Below are 20,183 nucleotides of genomic sequence, written 5' to 3'. Positions count from 1 at the left end.
TGTCTCCGTACTTTCGCCTTTTCTCATCTGCACATCTTTCTACATCAAATTATGGATTTCTGCCGCAGGGGAATTAGGCCTCAGCGTCGGTGAAAGGATTTCGAACTAGCCTGTCTCCACCGGAATGGAGAGAGATAAAAAATTCGGCTCTTTGTGCTCTGTTTTCAGAGCGGTAATATTTTTTGGTGTAGGGCCACACAAGACTCACAAACATGCAATCAGAGCACAAACAAGTTAAATTAATCTCCTTAACGAATGTCTATGCAAAAAAGATAATTTGTATAGATTTAAGTTATGTAAACAGATATGCAAGATGAATTCGGAACAATCTTGGCAAAATTCAGATAAGTTATTTTCAAACGAGCGGATGGTTGGCATTGGTAGTAGCCAACTGGGGCATAGGGATGCTAGCAGTAGGTGGGAAGCATTACGGAAAGTCTTCGAGAAGACAGGAATAAATTCGAATGTATTCACAAAGGGGATGGATTTTAAGTGGTGCTCATGATCGATTATCTTGCTGAAGTAGCTTCGTGGCAGAAGAACTTCAGTATTACTGGCCGATGGGCAACAAAAATCACTTTTCTTTAGAAAAACGTTGCCGCACAAAACAATCGGTGGCTACAAATGGATTAGTTTTTTGTTACCTATGAAAAAAAAGCAATCTTGGAAATCGATATACCTCCAATTGCTTCCACTGCCCCTAAAAGAGATCAGATGCGTTGAAAGAATCCAATACATACCCCGATTTAAACTGGCTAACTATCGCGCCTAATGACTTCTGTCAATTTTTGGATAACGAAATGGCTTAGTTCAGCAGAGTTTTTGCTTTTCTTGACTGTCATGCCTTCCAAACATATATTGAAGGAAAGAAAAGTATAACATTGACATGTATCTCCGTACTTTCTCATTTTCTCATCTGCCTAACTTTCTACCTCAAAGTGTGGATTTCTACCGCAGTTGAAATAAGCCACAGCGTCGGTGAAAGGATATCAACGAGCCTGTCTCCATAGGATTGGAGAGAGCTCAAAAGTTTGGCTCTTCGTGCTCTGCTTTCAGAGTGGTTCGATTGTTGGTGTAGGGACAAATAAAACTCCCAAACATGCAACCAGCGCGCAAACACGCCAGATTAAGATGATTTTTTTAAACGAGTTTTGAATCAAGAACCTGATTATTTTTAACGACAGCTTCAATAAAATAGAGCTCAAGTAAGTCAACAGTTAAATGTGATCAAAATCGAAAAAAATGCCTCTTAGCACTGGATTTTCCACAGGATTCATTTAAGTTGACATTTTCGTAAAAAAAAGAACGCAGATCCAACTTACATAAAGAAAAACAATATCAGAAACGAATGCGAAAAAAACCAACAAACGTCGGGCGAAGTGCTCTTAAACGACCGGGAGTTGTCGGTTAGATTCGGTAGCCAGCTGATTGTTAAATTTGATCAATTTGTGCAGGATTCATGCACATTGACGTCATCGTAACGCATTGACTTGGATCAAAATTACTCAGAACAGCGACCATATCACAGTAACAAATGCGAAAGAACAGCTCAAGGGAATAAACATAACCGATTAACGTTGGGCGAATTGCTAACGACCAGCGAGCTGTTTATTGGCATCGGTTGCAGCCAGCTGGGGCCTAATAAGGATGCTACTATTAGGGGGGGGGGTTGATAAGCTTCGAGAAGACAGAAATAAATTTGAGTGTATTCACAAAGTGGATCGATTTTACGTGGTGCTCATGATCGATTATCACGCTGAAGAAGCTTTGTGACAGAGGTGTTTCAGTATGGCTGACCAATGGACAAAATCACTTCTATAGAAAAGCGTTGCTTTCCTGATTGAAAAGAGCAAATAAACACGCGCTAGAATCAATTAATAGTTTACGTGAACATACAACTAAAGCCTCATACAAAAACTTCTATAAAACACAGATTAACGAACTTCAACTCTCAAGATATACTTCCCTTGTTTTATGACACTCTTTTTCGTGGTTTTTGTAAATAAAGTTTAGCCCTATAAAGGATTTTTGGTACCATACTTGATCATTTTACGGCCAATGAAGGATAATAACAAATTGCTTCCTCGCTAGAAAATGTTTGCAAAAATTGAGCACAAAGTAAATCGAATTACTTTTTCTCAGGGTTGATAATCAAAAGTGTGCAAGCAGAGCCGCAAAAGAGCGTCGCCTATTAAAAAACCGCTGGATGATGACAGTGCACCTATATAAGCAAAAATAAGGAAAAATTATGGCTGAATTCGTCTCAGAAGCTACAAAATCACATGTTTATTTGGTTCTTGTACCAGTCACTCGGTGGTCGCGTTTACTTAAACAAGCACAATTACATGGCCAGTTACGTGTCTTATCTGATAGGATTCTCTTAACTAACGACCTAGGCTGCAAAAACTTTTACGCGCTTCAAATTGATTCGAAAAGCCATGCTTTTTCAGATCTTGTGATTGCTGAATTTTTCTCCAAAACAGTTGACTTTTGACTAAAGTGAAGTTGCCCATAAAAATGTATCTCAAAAAATTAGGGGGCCCCGAATTTAAGCTTCAAAGTAGGAGCACGCCAAAAAATGGTATCGACCAATTTTTTTGACGGTTGGGGGCACAAGGCCCCCTAAATAATTTACCGCTAACCTGATTCAACAATTGATGTTCTGTAAAGTCCAGTCGTTCATCCAAGTAGTTAATACTGCCCGAGTCTAATCAAAACCACGAAAAAAATGAAACATTAAAAAATTTTGAAATTTGCGCAAAAACCGGAAGTCCGAAAAAACCGGAAAATTCTAAGGTGATTTTGACGCCAGAATTTTAAAAAATCGGGCTTAAAGTTATTTTATGGTTAGATTTTCAAAATTTTAAGTTTCGTTTGAACTTTTAATTATTGACTCACTTTGTCAATATAGAGCAAAATTGGGACTGGCGTTGGGGGCTTGTCCCTGGTAAGACAGTCATCGCGTTAAACAGGACACAATAGTGCGACTCCCTTAAAGTTGTATCCGAGCAGGAACTGCACAGCCAAGTGAATGCTGATGACATGACAAAACGAATTTCATTTTCTCATTATCTTCACCGTTTGTCAAAAAAGCATATTAGCAGATGTAAATTTGGACCAGCCAGCGACAAATCAGCCGCGCGAGCTACTGTGAGCGGCAAACACCTACAAAGTTTGACCACCTGCCGAGAGGCGAAGCACCCAACCGCCGCCAGGTACCAAACCTTAATTGCTCGAGTTTGAGCAGAGTCTTTAGCAAAACGTTTAAGAGGAAAAAATTAAATTAGTTAATTAGAACAAATCGCGATTGGCAAAATAGAAAGAAATCTTGGTTAATCATTTGCATGAATTCAAGTCCAATGATTGATATTGGAACAACAGTTACATTACCCAAATTGGAATCAACTCTTGCTTAGAGTGCTGCCATGAACGATTTTCAGGAAAACCTCAAGACCGGCAAAATTGGATAATGAACAAATTTTCCACAGGTCTCTTCTCATTTAATTTAATATGTTACCTCAAAACATTTTATGTCTTCCATTATGACATTTTCAATAATAAACATACCCCGCAGATTGCAGGAAAATAGCCGCGGTTGCTTCCCATAACCAAGATTGGGATTGAAAGAAGAGAAAAAACTAATGAAAAAAAAAGATTTTTGTTAAAAAAATTGCCAATTATTTTGATGTCATTTTGGAGCTGAACATACTCCTGTTTCCTAGTGAGACGGCACAGGGGCTAGTATCAATACCAATAAGCGTTAAAGATGGTAACTAAGAACAAAGTTCGAGTAACGGACATCTAAAATTGGTCTTTATGGGTTTATCCCGTTTCTATTTCTGATTTCGTTTTTTGATACTGACTCTGTTCATTTTGAACTGCTTTGCTGAGCAACTGCTGTCTAAAAACACTTTTAGCAGAAGGCGAGAAGATTGAAACTAGCCTAGTCAAAAAGATTTTACGCAAAATGTTGAACAAGCTGTGAACTAAAGTCAAGCAAAAAAATTTTTGTTCGACGAAGTAAAAATAGGAGCGCTATAATAGCCGGCTGAGAAGCTGAGGCTGCTATTAAACATTATCAATAATTGTTGGAGCTGAGCTTAAGGAATAACAAAATTGCGTAGGAGAAAAATAGAAACAAAACACTTTCTGTTGTCCTAGTCATTTAATAGTTATTGTTATAGTTCTAGTTACAGTTTGTCACGTGAGAAAAAAGAGAGAAGGGGGAAATAACAAAAGCAGCACACAGAACTCAACGTAGCAGCCGCAGAAAACGGCTTGAAGTATAACTCAGCAAAATATTGCAAAAAACAAATTGTCTTGAGCAGTAAATAACGTGTTACTGTGTCTTGAACTAGAAATATTCCTGAGCAGTAAATTGTTACTGTGTCTTGTATTCAAAATATTACTCTTGAGCAGTAAATTCTGTTACTGTGTCTTGCATCAACGAATTATTGGAGCTGAAAATCAACTATTACAACCCCAACATCTGGTATTCTCAACTTGTGAGTACAAACAGCAAAAACCAACTTAGGTTTAAATTTAAATATTTTTGCACAAACAGGTCTTAGACATATATCTTTGTCTTCGATTTGTTTTTTCTATCGGATTGAACTGGTATACATAAAGAGATCCCGTATTGTGTCATCTGTAGCAATCCAGTTCAAATTGATAGTTGAAAAAACTACGATTAGCCAACAAGTACGAACTGAATAGTTAATGCAACGGTAAGTACAGCAGAGCGGATATACAGTTACAAAAGCGAACTGCATAAACGAATTATCCGGACAGATTTTGTACCCACTCAGAACGAACTGGGCGCTGTAAAACTTTCTTTGTGAAACACAAGGAGAGCAGCCGTTACATTTGGTCCGCCGACCCGGACAGTGGAATAAACTGCTGTCCAAACCAACAGTCGAAGTGAAGAAGTCATCGACGAACGAGAACAAAACTCAACAGGCAATTAAAAGACGCAAATGCCAATTAGGCAAAGTGCATTAGAAAATAAATAGCAAGGCTTAATTAAAGCAAATAAACACAAGGTACTGTAGAGATTCAAGCTGCAGTCCCAAAGTACAAACGCAGTGACTCCGTCACAGAGTCAAGACATTTTGCAAAGACAGATTAGCAACTCCTAAAAACAAATCGAAGCAAAAATTCAGGAGGGCCAGGAGCTAATCAGTAACAACGATAGATCAAGCAAACTCAAGACTATCTATAAACAGGTGCTGAAACTTGACGACTCTCTTTACATTCTTTACCGAAAGCGAGCAAATATTCTTTGTGATCCCGAATTGTTTGAACATTACGAAGAACAGCGAATAAATTTCTTACAAACATTAAACGCAGACTGGTTACCATACATTCACGGTGAAACAAACATGACGGATCAGCCGATGCAAACTGATCAATTGACAAGCGACGCAGAACCAACTGCCGCTAAGAATTCACAGACTGTTGTAGGAGTTTCTCAAAGAACTGTTGAAAATGGAAACCCAAACAAAGACAACAATTCAAAGGCCTCCTCTGATAAACGAGCTAAAAAGGCAGAAAAGCTTGCGGCTCTAGAGAAAGACTTTACATCAAAAATGAGGTTAAAGAAAACTGAATTCGAATTGAAAAGGAAAGAGCTTGAAATGGAGATGCAACTTTTTGAAGAAGGTGCACTTAAACTGGAATACGAGAAAGAAGCTCTTGACGCAAGAGCATCAGATTCTGATGATAGCACAGCCCCTAGTATCCGAAGAAGATCACCATTCAACTGGAAAACCCCGAAGAATAAAGATGTTTCCGGTTGGCTCGATAACTCGGATAAATTCTCCAACTTTCATGATTATAGTTTCGAGCGTGCGAAAACCAGGATCGATAACAATTATCCCAGGGTAAGCTTCAATCGCGAAGGTGTACTTAAGTCACGGTCACCAAGTGGAGAGCCTGCCAGCACAGCCCGGGAACAAGACAAGTTTAAGCGCAGTAAACCAAGCAGTAGTAGTCAGTTACCTAAGTTGAAGTTGAGTTCTTTCGACGGAAACCCCCTAGAGTGGCCGGAGTGGTCGAATATGTTCAAAGCGACGGTTCACCATCGCGATATACCCGACTCAGAGAAAATGAGCCACTTGAAAACTTTGTTGACAGGTAAAGCAAAGTCAGCTATATCAGGAATGGGCTATTCGGGAGAATTCTACGCTCAAGCGTGGGAACTCCTGGGACGGAAGTTTGGGCGACCTTACCTTATTGTCGACGCTCAGCTTAACATGTTGCGCAAACAACAACCAATTCGAATGCACGACTCAACGGCTATAATTAATTACTCAATAACAATCAGCAACCTAGTTAATGTACTGAAGCAATACAACTATGAGGGCGACCTGCAATCAAGTTCAACACTGCAAGTGGCAATTGAAAAACTACCCCCAAACTTGAAAGAAAAGTGGTTCTTTTTCGTTGACGAGTGTCAAGAAGATAGGCCCGATCTCACTCTCCTTGAAAAATGGTTAGCTTGAATGGCTTTTGTCCATGAAGGAATGCCATCAACCAAGAGCGAACGGAAGGAAGATGATCGACCAAAAGCTAACAAGGAAAAACGATTCTCAAAATCGTCAAACGTTACTGCGAGTTCGAATGCGAACGAAACGAAGCAAATGCAAAACAGCAACTGCCCACTAGCGGATGGCACTCATAAAATATGGAACTGTCCAATATTTAAGAATATGAATGTCACCGATCGCTATGCAGCAGTGAGAAAAGAACGTTTATGTTATGGATGTCTGGGGAAAGGGCATGCAATCAAAGATTGTAAAGTCCACCCGTGCGGTATAAATGAATGTACCAAAAAGCACAACAGACTGCTACACTCAGAAATCCAACTGGACGAGGGTAGTCACGCAGTTAACGTAAGCTCAGCAACAATCTACCAAAGTAACCAAGTTACTAGTTTTCTTCAAATAGTTCCTGTATCGGTTCAGAGTGGTAGTAACAGGTTGTTTACCTACGCTTTCCTCGATAGTGGGTCAACAGTATCATTCATCGATCAAAGTGTCAAGGATCAACTACAAGCCAAAGGCACGGACGTTACCTTGAACATAGCTGGCATACATGGGACGCAAGATTTGAGGACAGAGAAGGTTCCTATCACAATAAAGGGACTAAATTCAACGGTGCATTCAGTTGAAGTGTTTGCACACCCATCAATCTTGTTGGGAAACACAATATACGATTACAGGGAACTGAAGAACAACTTCAGACACCTGAATGTTCTCACTAACAGAAGATTCAACCTGATGGAAGTAGGCATCATACTTAGACAAGATGCCTACGAAATTCAACGTCCATTTGACTATAAGACTGGAACACGAAGTTAGCCTTTCGCCGTCTTAACAGAATTAGGATGGGTAGTCAGTGGTCCCATGACAGGCAAGAAAAGTCAAAATGTTTGTCATTTCGCCTCCACAGAAGATGTGAAAGTGGCCGAAAATATACAATCATGGTGGGACATAGAAACTTATGCTTCCAAATTAATGTTGTAAGTCAATCAAAGAAAGAGCAGCAAGCTCAGAAGTTTTTAGAGAGCACAACAAAGTTTACGGGCGAGCGGTACGTAGTGGGCATGCTCTGGAGTGAACCAGAACCCAATCTTCCAAACAACTACGGCTCGGCCCTTGGTCAGCTCTACTCACTGGAACGAAGATTCCAACGAGACCCAAATTTAAAAGAATTGTATCAACGGTCAATTGATACAGATGTTGAAAAGGGATTTGTGAAGATCCTTGGTAAATCGGAAGTCAAAGGCACTTTCGGAAAGGAATGGTATTTGCCACACCATCCAGTACTAAACCCCAACAAACCGGGTAAAGTTCGCCGTGTTTGCAACGCTGCAGCAAAACACAAGGATATCTGCCTAAATGATAAGTTGTTAGCCGGACCCGATCTACTACACAGATTGATCGGAACAATATTCAGATTTCGAGAAGGACCAATTGCCCTAACCGCAGATATTGAATCAATGTTTCTGCAAGTGCAAGTTCCTGAACGGGATAAAAGCTGCTTGAGATTCTTGTGGCGACCAACAATGAACGAAACTGTGCAAATTTATGAGTATCAACGTCATGTTTTTGGAGCAAAGAGTTCACCAACATGTGCCAACTACGCTCTGATGCGAGTAGCCATCGATAACGAGGACGAGTTCCCAATTGCAGCAAAAACCATCCAAAACAACTTCTACATGGACGATTTCATCAAGTCAGTCGAAACACCTGAAGAAGCAATCAAGGTTTTCAAACAACTGCAACCTCTTCTCTCAAAACATGGATTTGAACTGAAGAAGTGGATAACCAACAGCGACGTGGTAACCAACGCAATCCCAGAGGACTTAAGATCAATCAGCAAAACAAAGCAGGTTGAAGTAGAACCCAGCCAGGAAGGGTCATCAGTGCTTGGGCTTCAGTGGACGATTACCGATGATAGTCTACAGGTTTGTAGAGGAACAAGCAAAGAAGTTGAGACCCCAATCACCCAAAGGAAGATCTTATCTCTAGTTTCTTCAGTGTTTGATCCTCTTGGACTGTTTGCACCATTCAGTGTCCATATGAGACGACTCCTGAAGAGCATCTGGACCAAAAATGGACAACATTGGGACAACTCAGTAGAACCTAACGAAGAAGAGTTTCTGAAGTGGAAAGCGCAACTTCCAGAAGTGGCAGAAACAAGCATTGATAGAAGATACTTCAGCACATCCAAGGACAAATGGGAACTTCATGTGTTTGCAGACGCATCTGAGGACACAATGTGCGCAGTGGCTTACCTACGTTCAAAGCCCAAAGAATACTCAGCAGACTTAGCATTTGTAATCGGAAAGTGCAGAGTTGCACCAATGCGACACCTTTCTATACCACGCTTGGAACTACAAGCAGCAGTGATGGCGGTGAGACTTAAAGAGCAGATAGTGAAGGAACACGAATCGAAGATTCACAGTTCTAACTTTTGGACCGACTCCACTACTGTTCTGCAATGGATTCACAGCTCCCACCGGAAGCAACAAGTGTTTGTTGCAAACAGGGTGGCTGAGATTTTGGATATAACTAATGTTTCACAGTGGAATCATGTGAGTGGTATTGACAATCCAGCTGACATCGGCACACGAGCGATCAATGTTGACGAACTCAAGAGAAGTGAATGGCTCACTGGGCCGGCCTGGTTGAAGCAACGAGAGAACGAATGGCCTGAACAGTTGAATTTAACATTTGCTTCAGATGAACAAAACGACGAAATTGTCTTCTCAGCAAAGGTTGAAGAGAAGAAGCCGATGATTCAGTGGGAACGATTCAGCAATCACAATCGACTAGTAAATACAATGGCATACATACAGCGTGTATTCAAAAAACACAAACCGGCAACAAAAACACTTAGTGTTGAAGAAAGAGAGGATGCACAAGCAAGCATCTTCACACTACTGCAGCAAGAACAGTTTGCTGAAGAGATGAAATCTCTCAGGGCAGAAAAGAGATTTCCTAAAAACAGCAAAATCCTCCAGTTTTCACCATTCATAGACCAGCAAGGACTTATTCGTGCTCAAGGCAGAATATGTAAAAGTCATCTGAACTTCGAAACCAAGCATCCAATACTGTCACATTGGAAGCACCATGTAATTGAATTATTCTTGCAAAATTAACATAAAAATAGTCATCACGAAGGTACTGAACATGTCAGAAACATAGTTCAGCAGAAATTCTGGATCCTAGGCATACGAAATGCTTTGAGATCGATCAAAAACAAATGCATTAGATGTCGAAAGGGAAGAGCCCAAACAAAGGCACCAGTAATGGCAGATCTACCTGAAGAAAGATTAGTCGCATCAACAATGTGAGTGTTCTCGAATGTGGGCGTTGACTATTTCGGACCATTCACAGTAAAGATTGGTCGAAGAAAAGAAAAGCGTTGGTGCTGTCTATTCACATGCCTTACTGTACGAGCGGTACATATAGAGATTGTACCAAAACTAGACACTGATTGTTGTCTGAACGCAACTATGCGATTCATTGCTCGAAGAGGCAAACCGGTCAAAATGATTAGCGATAACGGGACAAACTTCGTTGGAGCTGAAAAAGAACTGGCAGAGTATATAGCAGCATGGAACAAGAGGCAAATTGAACATCTGATTCAACAAGGAATCAGATGGAAGTTCAACCCACCTGCAGCACCACACTTCGGAGGAGTGTGGGAAAGACTGGTTAGGAGTTGTAAGAAGGCAATGTATGCCGTGCTGGGCAATCGATCAGTCACGGAAGATGTTCTGTCAACCACGATGTGTCTTGAACAGACGCTGAATGCTAGACCGCTGACACAGGTCAGTTCTGATGCTACCGATTTAGAAGCTATTACTCCAAACCATTTCCTACTTGGCAACAAGAACCTTTGTTTACCGTATCTATCAGGTTCAGAGCAATTTGTTGATCATAGAAAGCTCTTCCGACAAACGCAAGCTTACGCAGACCTCATCTGGGACAGATTCCGTAAAGAGTACTTGCCAATGTTGAATAGTCGTAAGAAATGGCAGACCACAACGGACAGAAGTCTTCAGCAGGGTGATCTTGTGTGGTTAGTGGAAGACAGTGACAAACGTGGATATTACAATCTGGGTCGAATAACCGAAACCTTTGAAGGGTTCGACGGAGTGATTCGATCAGCGAAAATCCGAACAAAGGATGGATACTACAAGAGGCCCGTAGTGAAGCTCGCTCCAGTACTACCAAGTGACGATGATGTTTTCACGAAGGAAAACAGGGCCGGCTATGTTGGAGCTGAGCTTAAGGAATAACAAAATTGCATAGGAGGGAAAATAGAAACAAAACACTTTCTGTTGTCCTAGTCATTTAATAGTTATTGTTATAGTTCTAGTTCTAGTTACAGTTTGTCACGTGAGAAAAAAGAGAAAAGGGGGAAATAACAAAAACAGCACACAGAACTCAACGTAGCAGCCGCAGAAAACGGCTTGAAGTATAGCTCAGCAAAATATTGCAAAAAACAAATTGTCTTGAGCAGTAAATAACGTGTTACTGTGTCTTGAACTAAAAATATTCCTGAGAAGTAAATTGTTACTGTGTCTTGTATTCAAAATATTACTCTTGAGCAGTAAATTCTGTTACTGTGTCTTGCATCAACGAATTATTGGAGCTGAAAATCAACTGTTACAACCCCAACTTCTGGTATTCTCAACTTGTGAGTACAAACAGCAAAAACCAACTTAGGTTTAAATTTAAATATTTTTGCACAAACAGGTCTTAGACATATATCTTTGTCATCGATTTGTTTTTTCTATCGGATTGAACTGGTATACATAAAGAGATCCCGTATTGTGTGATCTGTAGCAATCCAGTTCAAATTGATAGTTGAAAAAACTAAGATTAGCCAACAAGTACGAACTGAATAGTTAATGCAATGGTAAGTACAGCAGAGCGGATATACAGTCACAAAAGCGAACTGCATAAACGAAGTATCCGGACAGATTTTGCAACCACTCAGAACGAACTGGGCGGTGTAAAACTTTCTTTGTGAAACACAAGGAGAGCAGCCGTTACAATAATAATAATATCATCAACTACAAGACATAACGAAATCTTGGTTGATCATGCGCTAGTAATTGGCTTTTCAAAAATTGTTACATCACTTCATGCAAATTTGAGGCAGCTTTCGCTTATAGTTCTCCGGTCGATAAAACATTCCATTATTATGATGACTTAAAATTTTAATTGAGTCAACAACAAAACATGACAAAAATTTGGTCAGTCTTTGGAAACCTAATCCGTGAACTGGAGGTTTTCATTGCTGCAAGGAAAGATTTGAGGAGAAAGTTATTGACCAGGACAATCGAGCCACCCTTGAACATTACCACACAATAATAGCCATTGATAATTTATCGATGTTCGAGGCGAAGCCGTTGTTGGATAACTTCGAGTTGACAAAAAAAACGAGTAGTAAACTTTTTATCAATTCTCGTACCGATTAAAAGAGTTGCATAACTTTATTACACTGTTGCCGTGATTAAACTACAAGTTTATCGCTAACTTTTACCGCCGCTGTTTATATAGTAACAGTGGTGACAAAAGTTACGAACTCGTAGTCCAATGAAAAAGCAGATTTCGTAATGTTAATTGGGCGTTAACATGCCATTTCTCCGATAAGTCATAACTCTTGTTATCGCATCGAGAGCTAACTAAATTTCGCTACTCGTCTATCAATTGGCAAGACTTTTATTGAGTACGGTAAATAAAATATTTCCACTCGCTGCGTGTGAAAAAAAACTCCTCACAGGTTGGGTAAAGTGACGTAGAAAACTCCCAAAAAATCTAGCTCGAAGCAGCGCAACTGCTCCCTGGACCGCTTCAGCAGATATTGATTGACCAAATTTGTTTAAAGCGGTAGACAATAATAGGGACAGAAAGCATCAGTTGTCGACAGTGACAGCCATCCTCTTCAGAGTTTTCTTGAGAGTTAGTCAACGCCTCCAATATCTCTGACTGCAATATGAACAAAAATTACCCTTCCTTCAGAAAAACTGAATTCGTGAAGACAATTTTTACCACTGCTGCATCGAGAACAATACGCGTAAAACGAATGCAAAACCGAACTTGTTCGGCTGCAGCGGAGAAGTAGCGGTCAATTCCAAATTGAATAAACATGATTACCTTTATTTTGTGATGGAGCAAAAAAATTTGCACATTTTTCACTGGCATCCAGTTTGTTAAATTAACAGCCTCAAAAAATTTACAGAACCCATTTGCTCATTTATATCGTGATTTCTGTCATTTCTACCGATTGCCTCATCAACTTTTCCATGGGAGGCAAGGGCATAATCACCATAGATGTATAGTAGAAAAGAATATAGCCACGCTTTCACTTGACATTAGGTTAGAAATTTCACTTAGCCGTTACGGTTTAAAACTTGTTCCAAAAGACAAAATTTTTCAAAGGAAATCTTAATAATAAAATTTGATATTTTATACGTCAGTTTTCCAGCAATTGATAATTTACGTTGACGAATTGCATTACTTCAAATTCAGTTTTCGATGGTTTATAGACAAATTCTCAAATACAGTGAAGCGAGATGCACTTTTTTCGATATCGCATATACTTTTCAAAAAGCAATAATATTATCTCGCATTCTTTGCGTGAAGTTGGAATAACTGTTGAGATAAATAATTTCTCGCAAAACTCGGCAATTGTTATCTATCCTTCATACGGCGGAGTGACAGTCATAGATATATTTTTGGAATGAAGTTTCAGCATAAATTTTGAGCTCTGGGCTCAAAAAGATTGATTTCTCAAAATTGAAGGAATTTGAAGTAGATGCACGCTTACTTTTGAAAATTTACACGCTCTTTGGAGAAATTCCGCCGACCAAAGACAGATTAAAAAATGACAAAATATGCACAAGGAAACCAGAGACAAAATGAAGTGAGAGATTTTTTTTTGTTTGGGTTCAAATTGAAAACGATCTACCAATGTACAAAATCCGGAATGAAAGGCATTATTATGCGGAAAGCAAAATTTCAGTGGACACAATAAGAGAGGACACCTAAGCTCTCAAATTCTTTAATTCAAAATTGCAGATGCAAACTCAAATGCTGTAATGCTAAATGCTCGGTAACTCAGAACGTTTTATCAAAAAAGGCTGACGTGATTGTCTTCAGCAAAAATGGCTGGCAAATGTTGCCATCAAGATATCACAAAAATTACTTTAATATACAGTGGTAGCCAAGACGTAGCAAGGTTAAAAGGGAACGATATTCACAGTCAAGATAAACTTAAGGATAATATTTCACCAGAAGTTGAAATGATCTCGTTTTAATTGATTATCACATTTTAATACATGTGAGAGAATGCGTTTTCTATGTGATAAAAACATCTTCAATATCACAAAAAACCAAATTTTATGCAAAATCATTTACCCGAGTTTTTTTGAGCATCGAAAAAATAAACAATCTTTGACTATTTAGAAAAAACAGGCAGCTATAAGGGTTATAGCATAACGTAGTAAAAAGCTACACTATAACCAAAAAAGGTTCATTTTATGATTGCATACAAAATACACAACTGAATCAATCTTCATTAGATTTGGATTGATAAAAATGATTTCTGCCGATAAAAAATATGGGGCTTGTAGTAATTTATGTTTGTTTGCATGATGCCACAGTTGGTAATAAGTGGTCCCAAAATTGCTAACATCAAAGCTCTCAAAATTTTTGGATGCCTAATTTCTTGAGGTAGTAACAAAATTAATGCAACTTAAGTAGAGAATTGGGCGGAGCATATCCAGAAAGACAAACTATTGTTTGAAGAACACGCCAAAAGCTAATATCAATGATATCACCAAAAATTTGGTAAAAAAAGTAAGCTGAGAGAACTCTTTTGAAAAACTTTCCTGGTTCTTTCATTGGTCATAACAACTTGAATGAATCCTATGGTTAATTCAGCCGCCTATTCGTCGCCGCATACCTGGAAAAACATGATAATTTTCTCAGTTATGCTTAGTTAAACTGATTGAGATAACACTTCACTCACTATTTCAATAGAGCTACCTTTATTTTTCTGCTAGGGATGAAGTGGAACTAAAGTTACATTTAATAAAATCTGCTGAGAGTCAATATAGCCACGCTTTCACTTGACCTTAGGTTAGAAATTTCACTTAGCCGTTACGGTTTAAAACTTGTTCCAAAATAGACAAAAATTTTCAAAGGAAATCTTAATAATAAAAATTGATATTGTATACGTCCGTTTTTCAGCAATTGATAATTTACGTTGAAGAATTGCATTACTTCAAATTCAGTTTTCGATGGTTGATAGACATATACAGACAAACTTCTCAAATAACAATTTGAGAAAAAACTTCTCAAATACAGTGAAACGAGATGCGAGATGCACTTATTTCGATATCGCATATATTTTTCAAAAAGCATTATTATTATCTCGCATTCTTTGCGTGAAGTTGGAATAACTGTTGAGATAAATAATTTCTCGCAAAACTCGGCAATTGTTATCTAACCTTCATACGGCGGAGTGACAGTCATAGATATATCTTTGGAATGAAGTTTCAGCATAAATTTTGAGCTCTGTGCTCAAAAAGATTGAATTCTCAAAATTGAAGGAATTTGAAGTAGATGCACGCTTACTTTTGAAAATTTACACGCTCTTTGGAGAAATCCCGCCCACAAAAGACAGTTTAAAAATTGACAAAATATGCACAAGGAAACCAGAGACACAATGAAGTGAGACATTTTTTTTTGTTTGGGTTCAAATTGAAAACGATCTACCAATGTACAAAATCCGGAATGAAAGCATTATTATGCGATAAACGCATTTCAATAAGAAGCAAATTTGCAGTGGAAATAGTTAGAGGGACAAGTAAGCTTTCAATTTCTTTTATTTAAAATTGCAGATTCAAACTCAAATGCCGTAATACCAACTGCTCGATAACTCAGAACGTTTTATCAAAAAAGGCTGATGTGATTGTCTTCAGCAAAAATGGCTGGCAAATGTTGACATGAAGATATCACAAAAATTACTTTAATATACAGTGATAGCCAAGACGCAGCAAGGTTAAACGGGAACGATATTCACAGTCAAGATAAACTTAAGGATAAAATTTCACCAGAAGTTGAAATGATCTCGTTTTAATTGATTATCACATTTTAATACATGTGAGAGACTGCGTTTTCTATGTAATAAAAACATCTTCAATATCACAAAATACCAAATTTTATGCAAAATCCCTTACCCGAGTTTTTTTGAGCATCGAAAAAATAAACAATCTTTGACTATTTAGAAAAAACAGGCAGCTATAAGGGTTATAGCATAACGTAGTAAAAAGCTACACTATAACCAAAAAAGGTTCATTTTATGATTGCATACAAAATACACAACTGAATCAATCTTCATTAGATTTGGATTGATAAAAATGATTTCTGCCGATAAAAAATATGGGGCTTGTAGTAATTTATGTTTGTTTGCATGATGCCACAGTTGGTAATAAGTGGTCCCAAAATTGCTAACATCAAAGCTCTCAAATTTTTTGGATGCCTAATTTCTTGAGGTAGTAACAAAATTAATGCAACTTAAGTAGAGAATTGGGCGGAGCATATCCAGAAAGACAAACTATTGTTTGAAGAACACGCCAAAAGCTAATATCAATGATATCACCAAAAATTTGGTAAAAAAAGTAAGCTGAGAGAACTCTTTTGAAAAACTTTCCTGGTTCTTTCATTGGTCATAACAACTTGAATGAATCCTATGGTTAATTCAGCCGCCTATTCGTCGCCGCATACCTGGAAAAACATGATAATTTTCTCAGTTATGCTTAGTTAAACTGATTGAGATAACACTTCACTCACTATTTCAATAGAGCTACCTTCATTTTTCTGCTAGGGATGAAGTGGAACTAAAGTTATATTTAATAAAATCTGCTGAGAGTTGTTATTTAGGAGTAAACCTTGACACAAAATGTCATTGGAAGTACATGTCATTTGAAGTACATCTAAATGTAGTTTAAAGTTAACTGGCGGCTGCCAATCGCTCACTATATCTAGTATGAAACCATATACCCTTGGAAGTAAGGCTGCATGTTTTCAAATCTTTACTCCTCTCTCGTCATTCAGTGGAACTTTTTTTACAAACATTGTCAGCAGAAAACATACAGCGTATAAATCGACTGATTAACTGGGGCATTAAAGTGTTATAAACGTAAATTTGATCAGTGTTGTGATCTTCTCAAATCACATATCCTACCAGCTGATTATTTCAAAGTTTAGTCTGTTGAAACTTCGAACAGACTTAAACCAGAGGATAACATCAGAAAACTTCAGAAAATGTGCAAACCGCCTACAGTTAAAACAGAAAAAACAGCTGATAATAATAACGTAAAAGTATAAGCAAAGTAAAAGATCATTGGCATACAAAAGTGGAATAAGTTACCTTTTAATGTAATAGTGAAGGGGAAAATTCTTTGCAGAAAAACTTTAACCGAGTTGTTGCAATGTCAGCAAGAAAACATACCAATAGGCGGACATTTAGGATCATTCGGGTCATAGTTTTATATATAGAGGAACGAACAGCTTAATAAGTAACATTAATCAGTAACCAGATTATTGTATAATTTTGATTATTTCAATATATATTCTTGATTTGAAGGCAGAAAAACATGTTTGGGAAAAAATTGATTTTAAAAAATCAACCTAAACGTTTCAAATGGAAATTCGTGCATATAGTTAATTATCTTCAATCAATGTAGAACAATTTAGCCCCATGTAGAACCCATTAAAACCGAATTAATCAGCGGAATCCTGTCAATCTCTCAAACTCACAAATACGGCCTCAGAGCTGTTTAATTACCACAATCGCAGTTCCTGTCAAAAACAAAAAATTACGGCTTTCCGCACAACTACAGTTAAAAGAGAAACTTTATAGCAAAAAAAATTATAGACCTGGGGATATCTACCTCCCATCACAGAAATCTGGTGGTCCAGCAATCCTAGATATAACCGTAACTTCTCCCTTGCATTATAAATGATGCGGCTTAGAAGTCAGGTTATGCTATTAAGCATCTGAAGAACGAAAAATGGGGCTACCTGGGCAAAACTGTTCGCAACATGGTATAGTACTGTTAGCTGACGGCCGATATCAGCTTCAAGGATGCTCACTAGCTTCTGACCAATTGGCTCAATCATGGTGAGTTGTAACCAAACGCGGCTCAGCTGCAATGCAAATTGCCCGTGCCCCATAATTATAGTTGTCGCAAGCAACTGGGGCTTAACATTTTTACTCACCAAATTAAAGGGAGTCCTGAATTCAATCTCACCCAATGAGAAGGGACATATTACGGAGGGATTTGAAGACGCGATTGAACAGTTTTTGAACAACATGAATCGTAGCCTTCCGCATATTGAAAAAACTGATGAACGCAGATGCAATAAATTCGAAGATTCTAGTCATTTCATTACAAATACGGTTTTTACATCTGTTTAACTACCAGTCAATTACCCGAAATTAACAATTTATAAAAAGAACAAATTATACGGCTTCCCGAACAATGAATTTTTTCATTGCATAAATAGAGCCAAATATTGTCCCTAAACATAATTTCTGACATTTCTCTGTGCTGAGTGAGCTTTGAATTACGGTAATACTAACAAGTCAAAACGTTAATCTACGATCAAGTCAATTTATGTTCTGTTCTACCAACATGATTGAAAGCTAAAATATTCAAAAAAAAATCTTTTGTTCAGGCATATCCAAAATTTTCGAAGCTCGGAAAACGTGATAAGCACATAAGGTTCGCCGAAAAATTTCAAACAGCATTTTGTGTTTTTCAGATAATGATAACTCAGTATAATAATAACTCTCCGATAATCGGTTAGACGGAATCATTAAATTCAGCTTGAGAAATTTTTTTTCTTACAGAACACTGATATTACCCAACAGAATTGTTTTATTGTGGCGTGATAGCCGAGATGTAAGTTGTGTGATTTACACGCCAATGATTGAGAGTTCAACCCCCTACCTCCGTGAAGCTGTCTGTGTGAGGATGAGCTCTTATTAAACCATAGCTTCAGGTTGACCATAGCCTGACCAATGTTGGCTGCAATGATGGTACCACGTGAAAGTTTCAGACGCAAAAAAGTGGCCATAGTCACCAAAAAAAGAGAAATTCTGCTCATAAAAACACAAAATGCTGTTTGAAATTTTGCTGTCTGAAATGCGGGGAGTAATAAAAAGGGCAGCTGAGAACAGGTCGAAGTCGCCTAATGCTGTTCCGCTGCGATTACGCAGGAACCAAAATTATTATTAATTATTAAATTGTTTTATTGGATGCTTATGACACCAATACTTTGACACCATTGACGCACGTTCATTCGATTAATTTTCAGCGTCCGTAATACACATCTGAAATAACTCCTAAACCACAAGTTATAAACTGAGGGTACAACGTCACTGATTATGATCAGAAGTTTTCCAAGAACAGGTATAAGCCACGTAAAACAGCCGATATAATGTCTAGTTTTAAGATTTAGATTGTTTCTGAATGCTAAAAAGAAAAACAAAAATTAATCAAGTGAAAATTAAAGGCTAAAAAGGCTAAATTAAAGAAAAACCTTCGCTGAATTCAGCTCAACACCGAACCCAAAATAATAGAAACTCTGATTTCTGTTAGTTTGCAAAAAATTGTAATCAAAACTTATATAGTGCGAAGCAATTTGATACTTAACTTTTAACGCAAAATTTCTTTTGCACAAAAAATGTGGGCAAAAAAGCTCTAAGACAGGTGTAGGACAAATATCCAGCCCGTCTCAAACCCTAGAGATACGTGACTAAATAAAAAATCAGTATTAAAAAAACCTCAGATGACGAAAAAATTTGATTAAACCGTAAGCGATCTAAACAACAACCATCAAAGGAACAATCTCATTTTATTTGATATTTATGTTTGCTATTTATGAATGGGCGTTACTGGACCTGAAAGTCTCTAAAGTCCACTTCTATATGATAAGAGCCGGGGACTCCGAAGAACTTTCTATTTTCACGTCCTGACATTTCTACTAAAAGGTCACAACAGTTGCGTCTGAAATGAACATTCTCCATTCACATAAACCTAACAACATATTTCAGATCATTTTCATTATACACTTAACAGCGAAAGCTCATATAGATAGAACATTTTGATTAAATTAGGAAAACGCGAGGGAAAGGAAAAGTTTATGATGATAGATCATGAAATACAAGTCCGTTACTCTATACATTTACTCGTACAACGAAAGGTGTTCAAATAAGACGTTTCAAATAAATAAAAAAAGACAGCTAATTTTAATCAGTAGTTTCAGTTAATTATTTTAGTTTATTAGGACCGAAAGTGTCATATTATCACTTTCGTGTTTAGATAACATTAATTTGTGATACCATAATTATTTACTATAGGAGCGAATAATTATACCTTTTATTCTATAATACGGGAACACTAATGAAATTAAAGTTCACTTTATATTAATGCAAAATGAGCATTTTTCAACATCAATGATGATATTCACGAATTCAGTTAGAATTGAAACGTCTTCAATTTGAACAGCCCCCATGACATCTAAGCAACTAAACAAGATCGGCGTTTCCGATATCGAAGTAGCAGCCGTATGCATCGCAACAAG

General features: G+C 37.8%; 1 protein-coding gene across 1 annotated transcript in view; it reads right to left on the bottom strand.

The window, feature by feature from the left end:
* LOC142353377 (uncharacterized) overlaps positions 1 to 19,872 on the bottom strand; it is a 45,115-nt gene extending 25,243 nt beyond the window's left edge. The window contains exon 1 of the mRNA XM_075405609.1: positions 19,501 to 19,872. Coding sequence (XP_075261724.1) covers positions 19,501 to 19,626 — 126 coding nt within the window. The 5' untranslated portion in view covers positions 19,627 to 19,872. The remainder of the gene's footprint in view (positions 1 to 19,500) is intronic.
* Between the last annotated feature and the right edge of the window lie 311 nt (positions 19,873 to 20,183).

The sequence above is a fragment of the Convolutriloba macropyga genome, chromosome 14 (genome assembly GCF_964194025.1).
Source record: "Convolutriloba macropyga chromosome 14, txConMacr16.3, whole genome shotgun sequence".
Lineage (NCBI taxonomy): Eukaryota > Metazoa > Xenacoelomorpha > Acoela > Convolutidae > Convolutriloba > Convolutriloba macropyga.
This window is presented reverse-complemented; position numbering and strand designations above follow the sequence as displayed.